Source organism: Amblyraja radiata, chromosome 3, assembly GCF_010909765.2.
Source record: "Amblyraja radiata isolate CabotCenter1 chromosome 3, sAmbRad1.1.pri, whole genome shotgun sequence".
NCBI classification, from domain to species: Eukaryota; Metazoa; Chordata; class Chondrichthyes; order Rajiformes; family Rajidae; genus Amblyraja; species Amblyraja radiata.
In genome coordinates, this window is record NC_045958.1 from 7719111 (window position 1) to 7742009 (window position 22899).

Sequence of the window (22899 nt, forward strand, 5' to 3'; positions counted from 1 at the left end):
TCCCACCATATCATAAGCCGGAAATCGAGTGTCCTTATAAAATTTCTCGGAGGAAAGGAAAGGACAGCAGTGGTTTTTAAGTGATTTGTGTAGCATTATTTTAAAAATTGTAAAAACTGGAATAAGAAAGCCTGTAATTAGTAAACGTGGTGCCTTCAGTTTACTGACCATCGCGAAAAAAATATATTGTTTCCATACTAACATTTGCCACCGAAAGCAGCTGCTTTGGATTACTACTGCTGAAGTGAAGTCAGTAACTTCTGCGGGCACGGATCTCCTTCTCACCTTCAATGTAATTATTGTGGCCTTGTCAAACATAATGGTTAGCACTACACGCTACGAATCCCAGTTGTGGAGACACTGGTATCATTGTCTCTTTGGAGGACATTGATCATTCTTTTAATCTGGATTTTTAACTTATGTATTGTGATTTTTTATTTAAAAAAATATATAATTTATGATGCTTTTATAAGTGATATACTAAGATTTTATATGTACTTTATGATATATTTTTTAATATGCAATGCATTTTTTAATGTAATGTTGCCCCTTGTCTGGACCTCGAGTCCGTAAAAAAGTTTATTATTATTATTATTATTATTATTAATACATTCCTTTGTACTTATGTCAGCTAAGGTTGGGGTTTCTGTCGTGTCTAAAAAAAAAAGCTCCTCCACCATCGTTGTCTGTTTTGTTTACATGTTCAAGTTCAAGTGAGTATATTGTCATGTGTCCCTAATAGGACAATGCAATTCAGCACAACTGAACCTGGCAGGCATTGACTACAAAACAGATCAGTGGGTCCATATGACACAGCTGTTTGTGAAATGCTGAGTCAGGAAATGTCAACATTGGCCGGCAGGCGGGTCAGCTGGAAGTGGTGCATGCGTGGTCCTTCCCTCGAGCCGCTCTGCTGGCCGATGTGGACGGAAAATGCCAACCAGACTCAACTCCTCTCTTAAATAGGAATGTGCGCGAACTATCTGCTGTTTTCACCCACCCCCGCAACAGAAACGCCGGCGTGTTAGAACACAACTCGAAAGTAAATTGCGACTGTGGGAGTTGCTTCGGATGCAAAGCTGGTTGAGGGAGTGAAGTCGGCGCTTTCCGAGGCGTGGAGGTGGTGATCCAGGCGTGGTCAGTCCGGGCTGGAGCCGCCGCCGCTGCTGCTGCTGCTGCTGTCCCCGGGGGCCCGGGACACACAACCTGTCTGACACAAGGCGCGGGGGACACCAGACCTGCCGCTGACCGCACACCATGTCTGGCAAGGGGCGCGGCCGCGGGAGAGCACAGTTCACTTTCAATATCGAAGCTATCGGCTTTTCCCGAGGCGAGTCCTTACCTGACACTAGGTGCCAACCGCTGCCGTTATTCCCGGTATGTTGGAGCAGTTGCTGTGAATCAGTGATGGAATATTGTTGTGATCACTCTCTTGTATAATAATTTATATATGTGTGTAAATTCATTTGCAGGATAAGTGACTCGAAAAATGTAATTATTGTGGCCTTGCCAAACATAAGGGTTAGCACTACACGCTACCTATCCCAGCTGTGGAGACACTGTCTGGTTGTAGGACATTGATCATTCTTTTATTCTGCATTTTAATTCATGTATTGTGTTTAATTTTTAATATATAATTTATGATGCTTTTATAAGTGACATACTAAGATTTTATATGTACTTTATGATATTTTTTAATATGCAATGCATTTTTATGTAATGTTGCCCCTTGTCTAGACCTTGAGACCGAAATAAAGATAATAATAATAATAATATAATGGAAGCGTGCCTAATATTTAGGACTTCCTTTCGAACACATGAAATGTATACTAATGTGGATTATAAACAGGTGCCCGTGTTCCCTGCGCTGTTCAGATAAGAGGACATTAACTGATTTAGTACAACCGGCCCATTTTTTTAATTGTAAGCAGAATGAATCACGGGGGTAGAAGAAGTAGCAAATGCTGGAATCTTGAGTCGAACACCAAGTGCTGGAGGAGTCCTGAGCGTCTGTGGAGGGTGGACACACACACAAAATGCTGGAGTAACTAACTCAGCGGGACAGGCAGCATCTCTGGAGAGAAGGATTGGGCGACGTTTCGGGTCGAGACTCTTCTGCAGGGAATGGACACCGAACCTTCGGTCTGAAGAAGGGTCCCGAACTTCCTTCCACAGATGCTGCCAGACCCACTGAGTTCCTCCAGCACTTTATGTTTTAGATAACGGGAATGTTGGTTTGAAACTTTTTAAACATCTACTAGTGCTGTTATGAATACAATTCATTATTGTGGGGGAATCCCGAGCGTGAAGCGTGTCACTGGCCCCTTCCATTCCCGTTCGCTCTTTGACAATTGTTGAATTTTACCCTCGCTGTCTCGAATAATCGGAAAAGTATGTTTTAAGACAATTTATTTGAATAGTAAGGTGAAACGATTTAACTGTCGACGTGGTGCCATTTAATTTTTTTCCGAAAGAGTATATTATACAGACGGGTTAGAATGTTTAAAGCCGTGCTGCTGAAACTCACACTGCAGTATATAAACCAGATGCAGTAATCCGCTTCTCGCTTAGACACAGGGTGGTTCTGCAGTTACTTTTCGGAGTATGCTCAGCCACTATGGAAGGTGCGCTGTGCTCGGAGTCGAAGCTGCCATGTGGTTGGTTTGCTGCAGTTTGCAGAGGTGATCTCCCTGGTGGTTTTGTACCGACCCACGTGAGGGTTCTTGGTCCTCCAAAATATTCCGTGTGAAAAAGGATATTCCAGGTCATAAGATTAATACTGCTGAACAGTTAATTCAGTTTCGAGTCTAATTTTATTGACCAGTGCTTCATCTGGAGAAATGCATCGCCTGTTTTATAGGGCTCAGATTCTCCCAAAAATGAAACTATTTCCCCCTCAAGACCCCTTGAAATCTCCCACATACACACAATTTAGTAGTTAGAGGTCAAGCATGTTCGAAGGGCCGAATGGCCGCTTCCTGCACCTATTTTCTATGTTTAATCCTTGACCAGTTTTTGAATTTCCACTTAAAAATGAGATTATGGAGGAAAAGCATTTTCACTTCATCTGTGATCCAGACCTACTGGGCTGTTTTGACTAAAATCCAATTAAATAAAAGGTTCATCTTGTTGCTTGTAAATTGTGAAGATGTCTATCTTGTGGAGAGAAAAACGATTATTCATTCCTTTTTATGGCTTTAACTCTTATGGCTTTATTTCCATTTATTCCACAGAATATTTTTTGGGAAAGTGCTTAGTAAAAGGACACGGTCATGTTTTGGCACGTCCTATTTACTGAACACCGGGGGTGCACATTGTGGGTGATATCAATTGAGACCCATATCATAGGACGAGACAGAGAGAGGGGAATATTGAAAGTGATGTGTAGCAGGGTCACTTGCACTTCAAATGAATATCTAATCAAAATGAGCAGAAGCGAAGTTTTGGTAAACCAACAGCAAAGAGAATGGGGATTAAATGGCCATTTTTAGGTTGTCAAGTGGGGTGTTAGAAAGATCATTGCTGGAACTATTTACAATCTAGAGGAAAGGACATATGGATATTGCAGTGAAATTTGCTGACTAAAAAAAAAGATAGATAGGTAAGAGGTTGTGTGAGCAGGCAAAAGGGACATTCTATGCTATACAATGCCATGAAAACAAATTGTGAGAATGGCAGAGTCTGCATTAAAAAGAGGTTTGGTTTAGTTTAGAGATACGGTGCGGAAACAGCCCCTCTGGCCCACCGAATCTGTGCCGACCAGCAATCCCCGCACATTAAAGCCCCTGTCCCACTTAGGAGACCTAAACAGCAACCTCTGGTGACCTTGACCACCACCCAAGGTTTATATGAGGTCACTGGAGGTTTTGATCACTCTCCCTAATGGTCAAAAGTGGTTTCCGCGTGGTCGAGGTTTCATCTAGGTTGCTGCTATTTATTCATCATGATTAAAACCGGCCTCGACTAAGAATAGGTCGCCGTTTTTAAAAATCGATAATTTTTTAGTCGCAGGTCTAGTCGAAGCCGGTTTTCTTCAGTGTGTGGAGAAGGTCACCAGATGTTGCTGTTTAGGTCTCCTAAGTGGGACAGGGACTTAACACTATCCCACATACACACTAGAGACTATTTACACTTATACCAAGTCAATTTACCTACATACCTGTACGTCTTTGAAGTGCGGGAGGAAACTGAAGATCTCAAAGAAAACCCACGCGGTCACGGGGAGAACGTACAAACTCCATATAGACAGCACCCATATTTGAGATCGAACCCGGGTCTCCATTGCTGCAAGCGCTGTAAGGCAGCAACCCTACCGCTGTGTCAAAATGCTGCCCATTTACTAATGGGCAAGACGTTAGCAGATGGGGAATATTGTGAGAATATCCGCTTTAATAAGAATAAAAGAAAAGATGAATATTATTTAATTGAGGGGAGCTGATTGAATGCTGCTGTTCAAGGAGTTCTGGGGACCCCCCATGAAACACAGTTAGGAGACAAGTAATTAGAAAGTAAAATGTAATGTTATTCCTTATTGCAGAGGGGCAGAATATGAAGTACAGAATGTTCCTTAGCCCACACTGGGAGCATTGTTTAGTTGTTGGTCTTGATATTTAATTAGCGATGTATCAACATTGATGGCAGTGTAAAATAGGCTCACTGTATTGGTTTCTGGAATAAAGAGGTTGTCTTTTCTGGGGTAGGGTTAGTCCTCTTCTCCCTCGGGGCAAAGAAGAGTATGACGATTATATGTGGGGCCTGGGGTGTTGATGGAGTAGATTCTGAGAGAACGTTTCTAATTTGTGAGGGAATTTGGAGCCTGGAGATACCTTTAGAACAATGGATCAGGCATTTAACATGCGAAGGAGGGGGAATATCTTCTGAGGCTTCTGAATTTTAGAATTTCCAGCCCCAGAGTGTTGGAATCTAAATCAATGAATATTTTCAAGGCACAGATGATTTTCAACTTCTAAGAGAGACTGAGGGAGACTGATTTTCAGCTATAGGCGAGGTGAGGTTTATAGGGATTTGGCTGGAAAGTGGAGTTGAGGCCTTGATTAGATTTACAGTGAACTAATGAAATACAGGCTCCAGGGGATGTGTAGCTTGCTCCTGTTCTTATTTCTTGTGTTCTTGCAGGTAAACTAATATCTCCAGTATTACATTAGTTGATTTTTGCAATGGATTGTTGTAACATTGGTCAGACACAAAAATAAAAGGAAACATGTTTCATGATAATAGTAATAGTTCACACCTTCAATAACATAAAAGTCTAGGTTATAACATGAAATCATTTGTTGCTGCCTGCCCGCTGAGTTAAAGAGTTCCCATGGTAGACTCACGTGACACTAAGGTAAACGCACGGGCCACAACTTTCTTAAAACGAGTTTAAATGTTTCAATTTTTAACTTCAGCAGTACATTTTACTTGTGGAAAACTTTAAACATGTTTGAATTTTTCCAAGAGTTGACAAGTTTCACGGGTACCTCCCGTTAGCGCCACGAGTCTCTAAGTTGCGTCCACGAGTTCCGACGTTACAGCTACGTTAATCGTACGTTATTACCACGAGTTTTAACTCTGGGTACCTCGTGGGTCAACTCGCACTGTGAAACAGGGGTTTAAGTGAGTGAAAATTTATAAACAGGACTAGGAATTCTTTGCTGCAGTGAATAGAATTTCATTTGTCTGAATTGAATTTTTCTTTGGTTCAAAAATATACTATTTGGTTTCAGCTATGTTATTGCCTAATGTATGTGTACTATATGATAATCTGCATTACCAATCTGTAGCCAACAGAATTTAAGCCAGTCCCCTTGAATACAGGGGAAGATGCAAACTATATCCTAGCCTTGAAGCAGGAGTTAAGGGGAACCTGCAAGAAGCTGCCTTACTACATTGAAGCTGCTATTGAAAATAAAGGTAAGACTTGTATGTCTATCTAGATAACCTCATTCGATACATTGCAGTGTGAACAACAGTTGCCTCACTGAAGGGTTTCGGCCCGAAACGTCGCCTATTTCCTTCGCTCCATAGATGCTGCTGCACCCGCTGAGTTTCCCCAGCAATTTTGTGTACCTTCGATATTCCAGCATCTGCAGTTCCCTTTTGAACACAGTTGCCTCACAATGTTCCACTCTGATAGGCATTGCCACACTACATGTCCTTTATGGAAATATTCTTTCATAGGAAACACCTTTGGCCACACCAGGCAGCAGTCAGCATGGAACATCCTGCAGGCGAATGATGGATCGCATGGGATGGTTCCCAGATCGGATGGTCAAAACATTTTGTCAAAATTCCTTATCGCCAGAACTCACCTAAAAGCACAGAGACCTCACCGGGCCCTTTCCGCCAGACTGTTCCTACATGGTGTTTAAGAAGGAACTGCAGATGCTGGAAAATCGAAGGCACATTAAAGCTGGAGAAACTCAGCAGGTGCAGCAGCATCTACGGAGCGAAGGAAATGGGCAACGTTTCAGGCCGAAACCCTTCTTCAGAACCCAGTCTGAAGAAGGGTTTCAGCCCGAAACGTTGCCTATTTCCTTCGCTCCATAGATGCTGCTGCACCCGCTGAGTTTCTCCAGCTTTTTTGTGTTCCTACATGTTTGCAGCCTCATTCCCCACGCACATTGCCTTCACGACTGCTGCGACCAGTATGAGATGAACAAGTTGATTTGCAAAGAAGCTCTGGAAAAGGATGCAAAGATCCTTGTCTTGGTTCATCCCAAGCAGCTGCACAACAGAGATCTTTCTAATCTATGGATTATTCTCAGTAAGATCATCAACTTGTTGAGAGACTTTCTTGGTTGAAACTTGTTGGTCTTCCAGTACAATGAGATGTCCGCCAGGGAACGCTGCCACGGGCACATTTCAGGATGTAGGAGTATGTGCTGAGAAATGGACTGAATTGTTGGTGCATCCGACACAAAGGCTCTGTGCGGAAGGGCTGCGGTCTTAAACTCGTCCTGCTAATTGACACTGAATGGCTAAGCACTGGATAAAGCCTTTCTAATTACTTGAAATTTGTATTGTCTAAAGAGGTCACGTAAATCGTAATGGTGCCTTGTACATAGAGTGGGGCAAGATGATAAATGTATATGCTGATGACATTAGGAATGTATAAACGCAATAATGAAAGACATGCAATGTTTTTACATCTCTTGTACATATTCATAAAAATTTATTTTTGAAGTAAAAAATAAGTTTATCTGTGTTGATGGATTGCTTCTTAATAACCACTGCACAGTACAGATAGAGACAGAGCCCTTTCTTCACTTGCAGGACAGTTTATATCATATTGTCACAATGTCCAAATCCTGGTGTCCCCATAGTGAGCAGACAGTCACCAAAATGATTGTAACAGTTCTGGAAGATGGCTCAGTATCACTGACTTTGTGAGAGCAATTAGGGATGGGCAATAATTGGGAGTCCAGGTTCCAAAGGTAGAGAATAAATGGTAAAACTGGACGTCACAGGTGGGGGAGGAAAGAATGATTTGTGGTTGGAAATTGGATAATGGACAACAAAGTGGGGTGTTCCAAGTGAAATAGATCTTTCTTGTGGTATATTTAATGTTTTTAACATTGTGTTAAAGACAGACTTTGAAAATCAGTGCATGATCTTGCTTTTAGTATTATGTTGCTTTTTTTTTTACTAACCACCAGGTGGCAGTCGTGGTAAAAATAAATTAACACTGGAAACCGAATCGCTGAAAATATTTGATCTGTTTAGAATGTTGACAGAATTATATAAAATTGACTTTTATTTCGTAATTCTGCACGAGTAATGTAATGTGGGATGAGCAGTTTGAACATACTCTCAAATTATCACCACTAGAAACTGATTGTAACCATAACTGATACAAGCATGAAATTGTGTTGGGAAGTAGCTTTGAAAAAATAAGAAATGCCATTTTAAAAGATATCTCTTCAATTTAGATGTGGAAAGGTATACGCAGAAGTATACGGAAAAAGATGGCAACAAGAACTGGACACCAGGTAACTACAAATTAATGTGTTAGTGCATTTTTATGTATTTCCTGTATACTCAGCATCTCAGCCTCACACCAGTCTACCCCAAAGTAACCCAGTGATTTTGCTAAATGCTAAAAAACATCCAAAGTGTTTTGGATTACACTTTTTTTATACACTGGTATAAATCCATATATATTCAATATAGAACCTGACGGATGATGTTCAAATAGTCATCTGTGCCATTTATTTCTGCCACAGAAGGTAGTTGAGGCCAGTTAATTGGCTATATTTAAGAGTTAGATGTAACCCTTGTGGCTAAAGGTATCAGGGGGTATGGAGAGAAGGCAGGTACAGGATACTGAGTTGGATGATCAGCCATGATCATATTGAATGGTGGTGCAGGCTCAAAGGGCCGAATGGCCTACTCCTGCACCTATTTTCTATGTTTCTATTTCAATCAGAGAAGTTAGGGGAGAGATATTAAGGTGGGAATACTCCACAATTGGCTCATCCTGTGAGAGGTCACCCAGATGGGCAAGGCAGCCAGCCTAAAGAGGCCTTAACCCAGAATTGCCAGTAGTGCTTAGACTTTTAATAATATCAGATAAGAAGGAAGAAATTTGTTTCAGAATTTGTAGCTTTGAGCTGATGAATACAAAAACAAAGAGCATTTATTATTCAAGATGCAGACGATGAACTGCTTGCTCAAATCATTCCTGGGGCACTAAGTATTCACAGCCCCATATCTTTCTTCTGCTGTGTTTCCTGTCCATCCAACCACTTTTCTTTTTTAAAAGATTGCTTACTTTCAGCCATATAAAACTCTCTATCTCCATTCTGTTCTCACCTCATGTGTTTTCGAAATCCTCTGAACTTTCCTTTACGTCCTGAAAAGACTATTTGAATGGCTTTATAGTCTAGATCTCATCCTGTAGCACAGTTCATTTCTCTGAGTACACATCAAACTTTCATTCCCAGACACAAAGTGCTGGAGTAACTCGTGTTCAAAAGGGAACTGCAGATGCTGGAATATCGAAGGTACACAAAATTGCTGGAGGAACTCAGCGGGTGCAGCAGCATCTATGGAGCGAAGGAAATAGGCGACGTTTCGGGCCGAAACCCTTCTTCAGACTGATGGGGGGTGGGGAAAGAAAGAAGGAAAAAGGGAGGAGGAGGAGCCCGAGGGCGGGCGGATGGGAGGGTGGGAGGAGACAGCTAGAGGGTGAAGGAAGGGGAGGGGACAGCACAGGCTAGCCAAATTGGGGGAATTCAATGTTGATGCCATAAGGGCGCAAGGACCCCAGACGGAATATGAGGTGCTGTTCCTCCAATTTCCGCTGTTGCTCACTCTGGCAATGGAGGAGACCCAGGACAGAGAGGTCGGATTGGGAATGGGAGGGGGAGTTGAAGTGCTGAGCCACCGGGAGGTCATGTAGGTTAAGGCGGACTGAGCGGAGGTGTTCGGCGAAACGGTCGCCCAACCTACGCTTGGTCTCACCGATGTAAATTAGCTGACATCTAGAGCAGCGGATGCAGTAGATGAGGTTGGAGGAGATACAGGTGAACCTTTGTCGCACCTGGAACGACTGCTTGGGACCTTGAATGGAGTCGAGGGGGGAGGTGAAGGGACAGGTGTTGCATTTCTTGCGGTTGCAACGGAAAGTGCCCGGGGAGGGGGTGGTGCGGGAGGGAAGGGAAGAATTGACGAGGGAGTTGCGGAGGGAGCGGTCTTTGCGGAGGTCAGCAGGTCAGGTAGCATCTCTGGAGATTATGGATAGATGACATTTCTGATCGAGACTCTTCTTCAGATCTTCCTCACTCACTTCCATAACTTTGGGAGGAAATATCAATGGCTTTCCTAGACACTGGACTTATTTTATGTAGGAGAATGTTGTTTTCTGACACCATTTTACATTGGGGAATATGTGCAAGTTCCTACAGAACCATTTATTCTTAGCTAAGTTTGGTGAAAGACTAAAAAGGCTACTTTACTACCGTTTATTGAATAATTCCCACTAACACTCGTGCTAATTATTATGTAAATACATAGATTGGAGGAGACTTCCACGGGAGCTAAAACCAAGAACAAAAGTGTTAAAAAAAGCAAGTAAGTATGATTTATAATGTTACATTTGGTGTGTAAAAAATGTCAATTTTCATTTGTTCAACTAAACTTCCACTTACACACACTCTGTTTAGTTTAAGTACATAAACCATTAACCATTCAAATTTCTCAGGAAATAATGAATGGTACAATCATCTTCATACACGCATTAACAAATTGCTGGTGGAATTAAAGGTTATAGGTGCTAAAGTTTAACTTTAATTTAGAATGTTTGCTATTTTCACACGAGTAAGATCAAACATGAAGAGCTTATAATGATATGCCTATGTCGTGTACATGAGAGAGTAACTAAGTGGTTGAATTCAGTCTTCTAGCTGTTGACGTGCTGCATAAATGACAAAAGAAAAGAAAATAGTTTTTTGAATATAATTTATTTTACTCTTCACCTTTTTTGATCTTGGTTAAGCAAGCATTTACTTCCCTTGTATTTGTTTGTTTCATTTGTTTCAAATTAAATCTTTGGAACATGGCAATTTCACCTATTGGGATGTATGGTAATAACCATATGACAATTACAGCACGGAAAACAGGCCATCTCGGCCCTTCAAGTCCGTGCCGAACACTAATCCTGAAGCAATGGTGTTTTACAGCATTGAAACAGGCCCTTTGTCCTAATCAACCAAGATATCTATCTGAGCTAATTCCATTTCCTGTATTTGATCACTACCATTGGGAGCTCCCTTTTCACCTTCAAGTACCTATCTGTGGTCAAGATAATGTCAAGATAATGACTATTGTAAACAATGAAGAAGTGAATATCACGAACAATCAAACAGAACAATAAAATTGCTCAAATAAATAATATCAAATGGCAGCTTAGTTTTCATTCTTGCTGTTGCTATAGTTTTAACTGATTTTGAATTGTTGTGAAACAGACTACTGTTTGCTTTCTATATTCCAATTTTTTTTGCAGAAACTGTTGCAGATGCGCCCTCGGTCTCTAAAATGAAGAGTCCCGTAGTTGTGGCTGACAAATCTAACGAGGATGTAATCCAGAAACTGGAGGTAAACGGAGCATGTGATTTAGTTGGCAATATCTTAGTTGGCTACATTTATCTTAGACAGTCCTAAGGGATGGCAAATTACTTAAATTATGTTTCAGTATCAATCCAAGGCTGGTATAATAATCCACCCAACAAGAATTTAAATCACTCATGGGGATTTGTGAACCCGCATTTGCCTTTTCTTTAACAAAAATCTAGAAACGAACAAACACTGAAATTGCAGCACTTATCCTTGTAATACTCCACGAAAATAATCTGTCAATCTAAAAGTACCGCATTTATTCATTTTTTTGCTTTCCAGGGATAACATGGTCAGGACCTGCACAGTGAGTGGTGGGGCTCTGGGGAGTGTTGTAGAGCAGAGAGATCTAGGAGTGCAGGTGCATGGTTCCTTGAAGATGAAGTCGCAGGTAGATTGAATGGTCAAAAATACTTTTGGCACATTGGCCTTCATTGACTGATGAGTTGGGAGGTAGACACAAAAAGCTGGAGTGACTCAGCGGGACAGGAAGCATCTCTGGAGAGAAGTAATGCGTGACATTTTGGGTCATCAAGTGGTAGAAGCTGAATAAGGCCATTTGGCCCATCGAGTCTACTCTGCCATTCAATCAAGGATGGTTTATCTCTCTCTCCTAACCCTATTCTCCTGCCTTCTCCCCATAACCTCTGACACCTGTATTAATCAAGAATCTATCTATCTCTGCCTTCAATATATCTACTGACTTGACCTCCTCAGCCTTCTGAAGTTGATTAGAAGTCGAGACCCTTCTCGACCCAAAACGTCACTCATTCCTTCTCTCCAGAGATGTTGCCTGTCCCGCTGAGTTACTCCAGTTTTTTGTGTCTACCTTCGGTTTAAACAAGTATCTGCACCTCCTTCCTGCACATAGAAGTTGGGAGGTTATGCTGCAGTTATATAAGACACTAGACTAAGTGGGACCTGTTGGGCCCCAGCATCACACGGGAGGGCTGGTCACCAACGCAATATTCCATGTCTCCACCAATTCCAATATTGCTCAGTATGGGTGTTGTGGGCCGAAGGTACTGGTTTCCAGAGGGCTAGTATAGACATTGTAGGCCGAATGGATCCTTGGTCTGGCAGCCAACTGTTGCAACGATTGTAAAAGCCAAGCCAAGGCAAACAATTGGGCCGCAGCCACCTGAGAATCAAAATTCATTTTGTGAACACAAACTTGTTAAAAAGGAGAGGTAAACAATTGGGCCGCAGCCACCTGACAACCAAAATTCATTTTGCGAACACAAACTTTAAAAAAAGGCAAGGCAAACAATTGAGCTGCAGCCGCATCGAGGGGACTCACCGTGGAGTAGACGTGCGTTCAGTGTTATTCGCAGCTCAGAGAGCCGTGACCCTCTCGCTTCCTGGTTCTGGCAGAGACTGAGTGAGGCACTACACTTCCGGGTTTTATAGTCCTTCCCCTGCCGCCAGCGGGGGTAGCAGAGAATGGGGAATTAAAAAAAAACATTAATATCTCACTGATTTTTCATCGATTGGAAAAATCCTCTGGTCCTGGAAGGCAGAGGGGATCTCTGAGCGAGGTGGCCAAAAATGATGGCCGTAGGTGGCGGCGTTCTCTCGGAAATCGTACCACAGTGGGCCAAAAGCGGTCAAGATCAGACTTTTAGTAATATAGATAGAATGGTGAGTCTGCATTTCGAGTATTGGGTTCAGTTCTGGACACCATGTTATAGTAAAGATGTTGTCACGCTAGAGAGGGTACGGAGAAGATTTATGAGGATGTTGGCAGGACTAGAGGGTCTGAGCTATAGGGAGAAGTTGAGTAGGCTGGGACTCTATTCATTGGAGCGCATGAGGATGTGTGATGATCTTATAGCGGTGTATAAAATCATGAGAGGAATAGATTGGCACAAAGCCTCTTGTCCAGAGCAGGTGAATCGAGGACCAGAGGACATAGGTTTAAGGTGAAGGGGAAAAGATTTAATAAGAATCTGAAGGGTAACTTTTTCACACAAAGGGTGGTTGGTGGGTGTATGGAACAAGCTGCCAGAGGAGGTAGTTGAGGCAGGGACTATCCCAATGGGTACATGGATAGGGCAGGTTTGGAGGGATATGGGTTAAACGTGGGCAGGTGGGACCAGTGTAACTGGTACATATTGGCCGGTGTGTGCAAGTTGGGCAGAAGGGCCTGTTTCTCTATGACATGAGCCCTTATGTTATGAACAATATTTGGAGTGTATTTTTTAAACATCTGTTGGGTTTTCTGTTTACATCCCTGCTGGATACATTCTTAAACCATTTTAGATTTGTCAAACATTTTTTCCCTGTCCGTAAAACAATTTTGACTTTACCCATCCTAACATGATTTTCTAAGGAGCTTGCTATTACTTCTTTAACAACGAGTATCAACATTTTTGTAAACAATAGGTGTCGGACTATTTTGTTCCCAATTTTCACTCCTCTCATTTTCTTGGGTAGTGGATTTACATCTGTTCCAGAATCTAGGGGAAATTTGCAAATCATCACAAATGCATCCACAATGTCTGCACTGACATATTTTACAGCCATATGGAGCACTGTCAGTAAACAGGACCAGGCGGGGTTACAATTATTATGTTTCAGGGAAGAAACTCTTCATTTCTTTGTATCTCTTTTTTTCCCCTCTTTTTTTCCCCCACTCTATCCCCTTCTACATTTTCTTTGGGCTTTCTTTACTATCTCCCGAACTAACACTATCATCACGGCTTATGATATTCTTTTCTTCTCTATCTTGGCTTGTCTCATTTTCTGTTCTATTCTGTTAAATTTGAAACAAGAAGTTGTACATGAACTGTAATTCATCTCGTTATGTATTAGGTACTTATGTACTACATTATTGTACTTCTAATAAAAAATAGTTTAAAAAAAATTAATAATTTTGATTTATGTTGCTCCCTATCCACATCAACATTATATTTCTTCACATCAACCAAGGTGATTAAATGCCTTTCATAATCAGCTCTAATTTGAAATTGTAACATTTGAATTATCTCAATTTAATAATTTTAAGAGTAAAACCATGTTGTGCTTCTGTAAATGTTATTCCATGCCTAGAGCTTGCTTCTCTACTCTAAAATTGTTGAGCTCCGTCATCTATCAAATTGTCACATTTTCCTTTTGCTGTTTGTAATCGACTTCATGATGTGGCAGCAGAAATAATCTGAGTTATTTATTATCCTTCAGTTCCTCCTTTTTAATGTGATGACCTGAATTCCTTGCAAATTACTTTTGTAAAATTTGTATCGTAGTTTTCTACTTCATTCATTCTGAAGAGAACTGTGGGTTGAACTTTGCTTTTCCCAGTTCCTTTCCAAATCTATTCCACGGAGTTTATTTTATTGCCAGACTACACCCGATTATGGCTGCAGAAAAACTATATTCCTTTCATCATATTTTCCCACACTCCCTTCCTCCACCGAGCAGTTATTGGCTGCTCCTCTTTTGCCATTATCCCCTTTTCTATGAATGATCTGTTGTATTCATTGAGAAAACTTCAGCACTATATTTTGTTCAGCAGTCAGATCCTTTGTGATAAACAATAGTGGAATAAATAAGTGACAGTTTTAACTCTTTATTGATGCTTAGCTTATTGATTACTCCTTGTAAAGTATGTAATTTAGCACTGGCCCTGCATACAACCCAGGTCCGCCTTTACTACTTTAAATGAATGGTTTTAATTATCTGAACATTGGCTGTCTTCTCTGTTATCTGTACCCTGCTATGGATTTGTCTAGATTAAGAGCCCATTTGCATAGAATTTGCAGCATCCTGTTGGAGTTACTTGTTTGGTTTTGAAATTTTCTGTTTTTGAATTTTATAACCATATAACAATTACAGCACGGAAACAGGCCATCTCGGCCCTACAAGTCCGTGCCGAACAACTTTTTTCCCTTAGTCCCACCTGCCTGCACTCATACCATAACCCTCCATTCCCTTCTCATCCATATGCCTATCCAATTTATTTTTAAATGATACCAACGAACCTGCCTCCACCACTTCCACTGGAAGCTCATTCCACACCGCTACCACTCTCTGAGTAAAGAAGTTCCCCCTCATGTTACCCCTAAACTTCTGTCCCTTAATTGTGAAGTCATGTCCTCTTGTTTGAATCTTCCCTATTCTCAAAAGGGAAAAGCTTGTCCACATCAACTCTGTCTATCCCTCTCAGCATTTTAAAGACCTCTATCAAGTCCCCCCTTAACCTTCTGCGCTCCAGAGAATAAAAACCTAACTTATTCAACCTTTCTCTGTAACTTAGTTGTTGAAACCCAGGCAACATTCTAGTAAATCTCCTCTGTACTCTCTCTATTTTGTTGACATCCTTCCTATAATTGGGCGACCAAAATTGTACACCATACTCCAGATTTGGTCTCACCAATGCCTGGTACAATTTTAACATTACATCCCAGCTTCTATTCTCAATGCTCTGATTTATAAAGGCTAGCATACCAAAAGCTTTCTTCACCACCCTATCTATATGAGATTCCACCTTCAAGGAACTATGCACGGTTATTCCCAGATCCCTCTGTTCAACTGCATTCTTCAATTCCCTACCATTGTACCATGTACGTCCTATTTTGATTTGTCCTGCCAAGGTGTAGCACCTCACATTTATCAGCATTAAACTCCATCTGCCATCTTTCAGCCCATTCTTCCAAATGGCCTAAATCACTCTGTAGACTTTGGAAATCCTCTTCATTATCCACAACACCCCCTATCTTGGTATCATCTGCATACTTACTAATCCAATTTACCACACCTTCATCCAGATCATTGATGTACATGACAAACAACAAAGGACCCAACACAGATCCCTGAGGCACCCCACTAGTCACCTGCCTCCAACCCGACAAACAGCCATCCACCATTACCCTCTGGCTTCTCCCATTCAGCCACTGTTGAATCCATCTTGCTACTCCTGCATTTATACCCAACAGTTGAACCTTCCATGAGGAACCTTGTCAAAGGCCTTACTAAAGTCCATATAGACAACATCCACTGCTTTACCCTCGTCAATTTCCCTACTAACCTCTTCAAAAAATTCAAGAAGATTAGTCAAACATGACCTTCCAGGCACAAATCCATGTTGACTGTTCCTAATCAGACCCTGTTTATCCAGATGCTTATATATATTATCTCTAAGTATCTTTTCCATTAATTTGCCCACTACTGGAGTCAAACTAACAGGTCTATAATTGCTATGTTTACTCTTAGAACCCTTTTTAAACAATGGAACAACATGCGCAGTACGCCAATCCTCGGGGACTATTCCCGTTTCTAATGACATTTGAAATATTTCTGTCATAGCCCTGGCTATTTCTACACTAACTTCCCTCAATGTCCTAGGGAATATCCTGTCAGGACCTGGAGACTTATCCACTTTTATATTTTTCAAAAGTGTCAGTACTTCTTTTACTTTGAAACTCAAAGTATCCATAGCTACTCTACTAGTTTCCCTTACCTCACATAATTCAATATCCTTCTCCTTGGTGAATACCGAAGAAAAGAAATTGTTCAATATCTCCCCCATCTCTTTTGGCTCTGCAGATAGCTGTCCACTCTGTCTCTCCAATGGACCAATTTTATCCCTCGTTATCCTTTTGCTATTAATATAGCTGTAGAAACCCTTTGGATTTACTTTCACCTTACTTGCCAAAGCAACCTCATATCTTTTAGCTTTTCTAATTTCTTTAAGATTTTTTTTACATTCCTTAAATCCTCAAGCACCTCATTTACTTCATGCTGCCTATAATTATTGTAGATCTCCCTCTTTTTCCGAACAAGATGTCCAATTTCTCTTGAAAACCAGGGCTCTTTCCAATTTTTACTGTTTCCTTTCAACCGAACAGGAACATAAAGATTCTGTACTCTTAAAATTTCCCCTTTAAATGTCCTCCATTTCTCTTCTACATCTTTCCCATAAATCAAAATGTCCCAGTTCACTCCTTTAAAATCATTTCGCATCTCATCAAAGTTAGCCTTTCTCCAATCAAAAATCTCAACCCTAGGTCCAGTTCTGACCCTCTCCATAATTATATTGAAACTAATAGTATTGTGATCACTGGACCCGAAGTGCTCCCCAACGCATACCTCCGCCACCTGTCCCGTCTCATTTCATAACAGGAGGTCCAGCACTGCCCCTCCTCTAGTAGGTACCTCTATGTATTGCTGCAAAAAACTATCCTGCACACATTTTACAAACTCCAAACCATCCAGCCCATTTACAGAATGTGTTTCCCAGTCTATGTGTGGAAAGTTGAAATCTCCCACAATCACTACCTTGTGCTTACTACTAATATCTGCTATCTCCTTACATATTTGCTCTTCCAATTCTCGATCCCCATTTGGCGGTCTATAATACACCCCTATAAGTGTTGCTACACCTTTCCCACTTCTCAGTTCCACCCAAATAGCCTCCCTAGATGAGCCCTCCAATCTATCCTGCCAAAGCACTGCTGTAATATCTTCCCTGACTAGCAATGCAACACCTCCACCTCTTGCCCCTCCAATTCTATCACACCTGAAGCAACGAAATCCTGGAATATTTAGTTTCCAATCACAGCCCTCCTGCAACCATGTTTCACTGATCGCCACAACATCATACTTCCAAATGTCTATCCAGACTCTAAGCTCATCCACCTTTCTTAAAATGCTCCTAGCATTAAAATATGCACATTTAAGAAACCCCCCGCCTCTTATTCTGTTTATTTCCTTTTTTTTCTTTCTCCTCTTGTGTCCGAGTGCTTCCCTTTTCTGCTTCCTGCCTCCCATTCTGTCTACTAGCTTTCTCTATTTGAGTCCCTCGCCCCAACCATTCTAGTTTAAAGTCTCCCCAGTAGCCTTTGCAAATTTCCCCGCCAGGATATTGGTCCCCCTCGGGTTCAAGTGCAAACCATCCTTTCTGTACAGGTCCCACCTTCCCCAAAAGAGTCCCAATGATCCAGAAACTTGAATCCCTGCCCTCTGCACCAGTCCCTCATCCACTCATTTATCCTCCACCTCGCTCCATTCCTACTCTCACTGTCGCATGGCACAGGCAGTAATCCTGAGATTGTTACCTTTTTGGTCCTTTTCCTTAACTCTCCTCCCAACTCCCTAAATCCTCCCTTCAGGACCTCTTCCCTTTTTTTTACCTGTCATTGGTACCTATATGTACCACGACCTCAGGCTCCTCTCCCTCTGATTTCAGGATATCTTGGACGCGTTGAGACACATCCGAGACCTTGGCACCAGGGAGGCAGACCACCATCCTGGTCTCCCGACTGTGTCCACAGAATCGCCTATCCGACCCCCTAACAATAGAGTCCCCAATTACTATTGCCCTCTTCTTTTTGTCCCTACCTTTCGGAGCAACAGGGCCGGTCTCTGTGCTGGAGGCCCGTCCGCTGTTGCTACCCCCGGGCAGGCTGTCACCCCCATCCGTACTCAAACAGGAGTACTTATTTGCAAGGTGTACCGACATTGGAGTACTCACTCGTCCCTGTCTCTGCCCCTTGCCCTTCCTTAGCGTGACCCACATGTCTCTCTCCCGTGGTTTTGGAGTGACCACCTCCCTATAACTCCCCTCTATGACCTCCTCACTCTCCCTGACCAGACAGAGGTCATCGAGCTGCTGCTCCAGGATCCTAATACGGTCCCTTAGGAGCCCCATCTCGCTGCACCTGGTGCAGATGTGGACGTCTGGAGGGCCATCCGACACCATGACCTCCCACATCTGACATCCAGAACAGTACACTGCTCTGGCTGTCATTCTCCCGCCTTACCCTGGATCCGATACAAGTACAATACAATAGAAACTGCTGGGAGAAATCAGCAGGTATCTGACTCCCAACAGCTGCTCCCTCTTGACCTTTAAACTGTACCTTTATTATATAAACAAAAAGCATTGTACCTTTACTAAAGCACTGTACCCTTAGCTCACTGTACCTTTACTAAAGCACTGTACCTTTAGCTCACTGTACCCTTAGCCCACTGTACCTTTACTAAAGCACTGTACCCTTAGCTCACGGTACCTTTACTAAAGCACTGTACCTTTAACCAGAAATGCTAACCTGAGGTTGCACCCAATCAGCTAGTCTGCTTCCACCAATCAGCGGCTTCCACCAGGACCCTCCCTATGGAGTGTGGAACGTTACAGATTTCGGTAAAAGCCCTGACCCTCCTCCACTCGCTCCAACGGTTCCCGGGCCTCTGTGAAAGAAAGCCCCGCGCTCGATTTAAATACTCACAGCCCTGACCCTCCTCCACTCGCTCCAACGATTCCCGGGCCTCTGTGAAAGAAAGCCCCGCGCCCAATTTAAATACTCACAGCTCTGACCCTCCTCCACTCGCTCCAACGGTTCCCGGACCTCTTTAAGGAAATAAATGATTCCTTATGTTCAACGTTCATGCTTGTGTTCAATTCTCATAGATTAAAAATAATTGTTCTTGTAGGTTCTAGAAAAGAAAGATACAGAAAATAAATCTGATGAAGAAACTGAAGAGAAGGAAAAAGAAGAGGAGGAAAATGCTGAGGATGAAGAGTACATTGAGGAAGAAGTGGAAGAGGTACAATATTTAATATTTCTCACATTTATTTTAACAGATTGCTTGGATATAATTTGTAAACATTAAAATTATTAGCAAATTTATAGCCCCTAAATGTATAATCATATTTTCTGCTAGTATTTGCAATATTTTTTTCAGTACATGTACGTTGTGATCTGCAGAAAGCTCATACTGAAAGTACTTTATTTGCTTTTTAGGACAATGACTATATTGCATCTTACTTTGAAGATGGCGATGACTATGCAGTTAGTGATGATAATATGGATGAAGCTACATACTAGCAGTGCCTGGCAATCTATGTACTTCAAGCACTGTGAAACTATTCAACAATAGAGTTAGGATTATTTTAACTTTCCTCAGGTCACTGCAAAATCTTGTTTTGCAAATGCAAAGTAATTAAAATTAAAATCCTTGTTTACACTGAAGATAACAGGTTTGCGATGAAACATAGATTAGATCTCGGCACTTAAGACTTGATTGATTAGATAGTAAAATGCTGGAAACAGATCTTGGTTAATGCACTAGCATTGATGTACTATTATATAATTATGCACTTCTTGAGAGAAAAATATTGCAAAAATTAGTTTTATTGAGGAAAAACACTTCAGAGAAGCATATTATTAAATTATCCTAATTTGTATATTGGAATTAAACATGTTTCGGTAATCTTTTTACTAATGGTTGTTCAAAGCAATCCTCTGTATTTATGAACTTTGTGTCAATGGAAGTATAATTTATTTTTGGTGCTACACTATATCTGCTCGCTTTGCTGGTCCTGATTTCACTGGCATAAATAAATGCTTAAAGCAATATTGCTGGAAATTTGCAGCGAGCTAGGCAGAACTTGTGGAAAAAGTAAGTTAGCATTTTGGTTTAATGACTTTCAATAGGTCTGAATAAGACTGATTCATTCTGACTGAATTTTATTAATGAGTGTTTTAGCTGCTCACAAAGTTGAAAATCAGTATCAAGTGGGATTATTCCAAAGAAACGCAATCATGTTTACAAAGCCAACTGCCTTCATTGCCCTGACATGTAACCTACCTCTTAAATTATGATTGCACAAATATGACTTTGGGTAATTCAGATCTCTAGTGTCACATCACATGTTTTGGCAACTGTTTATATATTGCACTGAAACCAATACAAAAGTAGTATAATATCTTCGGAAACCTTTTTAAAACAAAAAGCAGTTCATTTCCCAAAGTATGTACAATGAGTCTTTATCCTTTAAGATGTGGCAATTTCAAAGGAATCCTAATGTCACTGAATGAATGAATAGGAGCATGGGAAAACACAGGATAATAATTCAATCAGCAACTTATATTTATACAAATGTACAATTCCGAATGGAAAAAGGCTACTTAGCCCCTTAGGTCTGCCATTTAATAAGATCATGGCTAATCTGATTTTAAATTTACTTAGGTTACCGCTGATAACCCTTCACCCTCTTTCTTATCAAATATATCTCTCTCTCTCTTAATGTTTAAAGAGTCTGTTTTCTTGAGGAATTGTAGAAACAAAGAACTGCAGAAGAAGGGTTTCGGCCCGAAACGTCGCCTATTTCCTTCGCTCCATAGATGCTGCTGCACCCGCTGAGTTTCGCCAGCAATTTTGTGTAACTGCAGATGCTGGTTCATACACAAAAGGAGTAATTCAACAGGTCAGACAGCATCTCTGGAAAACATGGATAGTTGAGGAAGCTAATAAACTCGGACTGCAATAAACTCAGAGTGGATGTGTGCTCTGAGTTATTGTTTTACCAGATGACTAAAGTTTGACACTGGGCGGAATCCTTCTTGCCATGGCGAATTGTCTTGAATAGAATCGCTGTCGTTACCAATTCAAGCTGAAGTGAATCCTCGATGTGCTGAGTCTGGAACTTAACTGAATGACTTGGGAAGCTGAAGAAGGGTCTCGACCCGAAACATCACCTATTCATGTTCTGCAGAGATGCTGCTTGACCTGCTGATTTACTCCATCACTTTGTGTCCTGCTTCTTTGAGGAAGAGTGTTACAATCACTGGCAACTCCGAGGGGAAAAAAAGCCTCGTCTCGTTGAAGTTTTTGAACAGTGGTAACCAGTTCAAGAATCTACCAAAAACTAAATCCTCACTACAGCCACCTTGACAAGACTGCTTAGGATCCTCTTTACTCAATCAAATTATCTTTTCCACTTCTAAACTCTAGCAGATACAAGCCTAGTTTGTCCAACATTCTGTCATAGGGCAGCCTGACATTCTGGATAATAATATTGTAAGGCATCTCTGATCTGCATCCATCCATAACATCCTTAAACCAGTCCTGTACATGGTATTCCAGATATGGTCTTGTGTTCATTGTTATCCCAAAGCAATCTCTGGAGAACATGGATGAGTGAAATTTTGGGTTGTGACCTTTCACTGATTCAAGTCTGACTGAAGAATGGTCCTGACCCAAAATGTCATCTATCCATGTTCTCCTGAGATGCTGCCTGTTCTGAATTACTCCAGCACTTGGTGTCTTTCAAAAAAAATCAGCATCTGTAGTTCCTTGTTTCTTCATGCTTTTAATACATTTCCTTATTCTTATTTCCCAAGTATCAATGCATCTTCTCTACTTATCCCAAGCAGTTCTACTTCTTGTCAAAGTATCTCCATTTTGGATCAGCATTTATTTTCTTATATTTGCCTAATATTCAGACCACTTTAGAAACTTGTCTTCTATTTCACGTCTTCCTGTTTTGAAAACAAATTGCTCCTGCAACACATTACAACAACTTTCAGCGGTTAAGAAAAACATGAATAATGAAAACAGCTTTACCCTCCTTCGAATGCCCTAAAATATCTTACAAAGAACAATAACTTTTTTTAACATTGTTAAATTTTCTAGAAAAATGTGACAAGGACCTATACACAAGTGCGCAAAGGGTCATTTTGGAGTTATTCGATTAGTAATGCATTTGGGTGAGAATAATGCTGGGTGTACACACTGAAGTTAATTATGCCTTTGATGTATTGATCGTTTGTTGTTATCTCTGGAATAAAAGAGGACATTTCAGTTTAATACCCTCCTCCAGCATAAATCTGCATGTAGGCATACAACTATTGAACACATTTCTGGATGGAAAATTGTGATGTGACCGAGACTAAAATCTTGAACTTCATTAAACTTGAAGAAAAAAAGTGCAGTATAATTTTGCCTAAATATTTTTGGGTTTTTTTTTTCCTTGAAGCTTATTTGCTTTTGATTTTATGT

The 22899-nt window shown here is 41.2% G+C and overlaps 2 protein-coding genes across 2 annotated transcripts in view; one reads left to right on the forward strand and one right to left on the reverse strand.

Moving 5' to 3' along the window:
- LOC116970739 (ATP-dependent Clp protease ATP-binding subunit clpX-like, mitochondrial) overlaps positions 1 to 1259 on the reverse strand; it is a 41949-nt gene extending 40690 nt beyond the window's left edge. The window contains exon 1 of the mRNA XM_033017215.1: positions 1037 to 1259. Within this exon, the coding sequence (XP_032873106.1) occupies positions 1037 to 1259 (223 nt within the window). The remainder of the gene's footprint in view (positions 1 to 1036) is intronic.
- On the forward strand, positions 922 to 20310 carry polr3g (RNA polymerase III subunit G). Its single transcript, XM_033017261.1, has 7 exons — positions 922 to 1377; positions 5787 to 5916; positions 7935 to 7994; positions 10021 to 10077; positions 11009 to 11100; positions 19549 to 19662; positions 19860 to 20310. The coding sequence occupies exons 1-7, from the start codon at positions 1258 to 1260 to the stop codon at positions 19941 to 19943; spliced, it is 657 nt and encodes a 218-aa protein (XP_032873152.1). The 5' UTR covers positions 922 to 1257; the 3' UTR covers positions 19944 to 20310.
- The last annotated feature ends 2589 nt before the right edge of the window (positions 20311 to 22899 follow it).